A 2,542-nucleotide genomic window follows, 5' to 3' on the forward strand; every position below is an offset into this window, starting at 1 on the left:
GACTCAGCAAGGGAAGTAGGAACTTTCTGAGCCCCCTGTGAGTAACTCCAAGAAGAAGTGCTTCTTCAAAAGAAGGAGCTAGAAGACTGACACCACCTGCTTATTAAGAACTTAATATGCAATTAATATTGATCCGTGATTGGAGGCAACTTCGTCTTCATCTGTGGAGAGAGTTTTGGGCCTGATCCGATTAGCAAGGAGTCCTTTGATCTGATTTGCTCCATCAATAAAATAGATTAAGATGGTTGATCTAATTATCGTAGATTGTTTACAGAACTAATGCTCTGAGGTTATTTTAATTTAGACTGAATGATTAATTAATTTGTGGTTTACCGGATTAATACACCCTAAGTTAATTAGGCTCATTTCAGATGTATCTCATAGTCTGTCCCCAACTCTCCAGTTATATGAAAGTATATAAATCACGATTTAAATTCATAGCCGATCGTCTATAAAGGTGAGAGGATTTTTTTTTAACACAACCTTAAAAAGTAGCATGCATGTGATTCCTATTAAAATTTATTAACCATTGAACAATGTTGACTGTTTACGTAATACCAACTCGATAAAGTAGTAGATTGGATGTTCTTATAGATTATAAGAGTGAAAGTTGGAGTGAGAAAGACAAAGACATTAATCACTAGATTTTTCTAGGAACTACTTATTCATTCATTGGAGCACTAGTTTGACTTAGTTGATTTATGATAAGCTTACATGCAACATGCATGTTGAGACTAGCAAATTTATTACGTGTAGAAGGCGCATGCATGGCCTATATATATAGCTTATTTATTTAACCGTTGACTTTTCTGCAATTGACACGAATCTCTCCGCTTGTTCCAGTGAGCGGGCTGATGTTGCCCATCTTGATCATGGCCGCCGTGAAGTCGCTAGAGAAGGCCGCGTTGTTGTTCCTGTACTGCCGCACCAGCGAGTCCTGCGACCCGTTGTTGAAGAGCTCCTGGTCCGAGTGGAGGAGGCCCCTTCGCACCACCAGATTCTTGTAGTAGTCGTTGTCGAACACCACCGGCGTCTGGAGATCCAGCGAGGCCAAGTTGTCGTCGCCGCTGCCCGAGGCCGACGGGCAGTTAGTCTGGCGGAGGGTGGCGAAGGCTGAGTCGATGTCGGTGTCGTTGTAGATGTGGGCCCGGAAGGTGACGCAGCGGGCCTGGCCGATGGTGTGCGCGCCGGAGAGCGCCGTCATGTCTCGGGCGTTGAGGCCCTTGTTAGAGAAGGCGGAGATGAGCTGGGCCAGGCTGGAGGCCGGGCTGGGGAGGTCGCTGTTGGCGGTGCTCAAGCTGGCGGTGGTGGCGTCGCGCCGCCCCAATGGCACCGTCCATGTCGGTCCCCTAAGCTGTTATAAATTGCAATTGGAACATCATGCACGTGCGTAATTTACCAAATTTGTCGTGGACAGTTTGACTCTTTTTAGCATGGAAATGGAAAGAAACAAAAATCCGAAACAGGAATACCGGCGGCGAATATACTGTAAAAATCGAACAGTAAATAACTATTTATATATATAAACTGACCAAGACTACGCCGTCTCGGGCAGCAAGAGAAAGAATGTCAGCGCAGGAGACAGTGGAAGGGCAGGCGGATTCGACGTTGGTTTTGATTGTGTCGATGACGTCGAAGCCACGCACAGAGTTGTTATTTGGGCCGGCGGTCTTCTCTCCGGTGAAACTCGACGTGTCGTCCAACAGAATCGAGCCATCACAGCCCTAAATAGAAACACATTTTTTTTTAAAAAAAAATACAATACTAATCGTGAATAAATATGCATACATTGACAAAGCAGTCATGGAAGAAGAGGCGGAGGATGGATGCTCCAATCCTCTTCTCTCTGTTGACGGCCTGCGTCATGGCCGATCGGACGATGCTCTGCAGATTAGGGCACGTACTGCTGTAGAACGTGGAGGAGAGCTGCCCGTTCGCAGTACGCGATTGCATCGCGAGGAAACAGATCAGCGCGACGACGATCACGCAGCCGTTTGAGAACTTGGCCATGGCGCTCTGCAAGTGCAACGCTAGCTAGCTACTAGATGCCTCTTAATAGGGCAGTCTGGCGCTCTATATATAGTGCTATCAGTGCTCGTCATGCCTCTGCATGGCGCAGTAAATTACGTTGCAAACTTCTAAGGATTTTTGACTTGGTTTGTGGAAAAATTGCGTGTGAGGTCATCGATTGGAATCGTCGTTACAGGTCGACATCTTGGAACCATCGGTAGCGGAGAAATCTGACTTCTTCATTGGTGATGAACAAAATGCAAAAATGAACATGGTGCATGGTGGACACGAACCATGCATGGGAAGAGATAACACCCTTGAAAATTAGTAGTCAGCATTAATAATTCAATGTCGTTGTTAGCATCTAATGGTTGCATACTTTTAGTTGACAATGTGATTAGGATGTGATGTGACTTACAGCTAATTAAAGTTGGAATCCAAAACTCTGATAATAATAATTGGAGTCATGCATGATCCTTTGGATAAAGCTACGGTGAAGATTTCGGTTCACACACATTTAGTGAAGAGCTAG

General features: G+C 45.3%; 1 protein-coding gene across 1 annotated transcript; it reads right to left on the reverse strand.

The window, feature by feature from the left end:
- Positions 1-572: 572 nt before the first annotated feature.
- On the reverse strand, positions 573-2,039 carry LOC121991844 (peroxidase P7-like). The gene is made up of 3 exons (XM_042545903.1): positions 1,789-2,039; positions 1,533-1,724; positions 573-1,354 (listed from the first exon to the last, which is right to left on the reverse strand). Exons 1-3 carry the CDS (start codon positions 2,008-2,010, stop codon positions 794-796), a joined length of 975 nt encoding a protein of 324 aa, XP_042401837.1. The 5' UTR covers positions 2,011-2,039; the 3' UTR covers positions 573-793.
- Positions 2,040-2,542: the final 503 nt, after the last annotated feature.

The sequence above is a fragment of the Zingiber officinale genome, chromosome 6B (assembly GCF_018446385.1).
Source record: "Zingiber officinale cultivar Zhangliang chromosome 6B, Zo_v1.1, whole genome shotgun sequence".
In the NCBI taxonomy this organism is placed as follows: domain Eukaryota; kingdom Viridiplantae; phylum Streptophyta; class Magnoliopsida; order Zingiberales; family Zingiberaceae; genus Zingiber; species Zingiber officinale.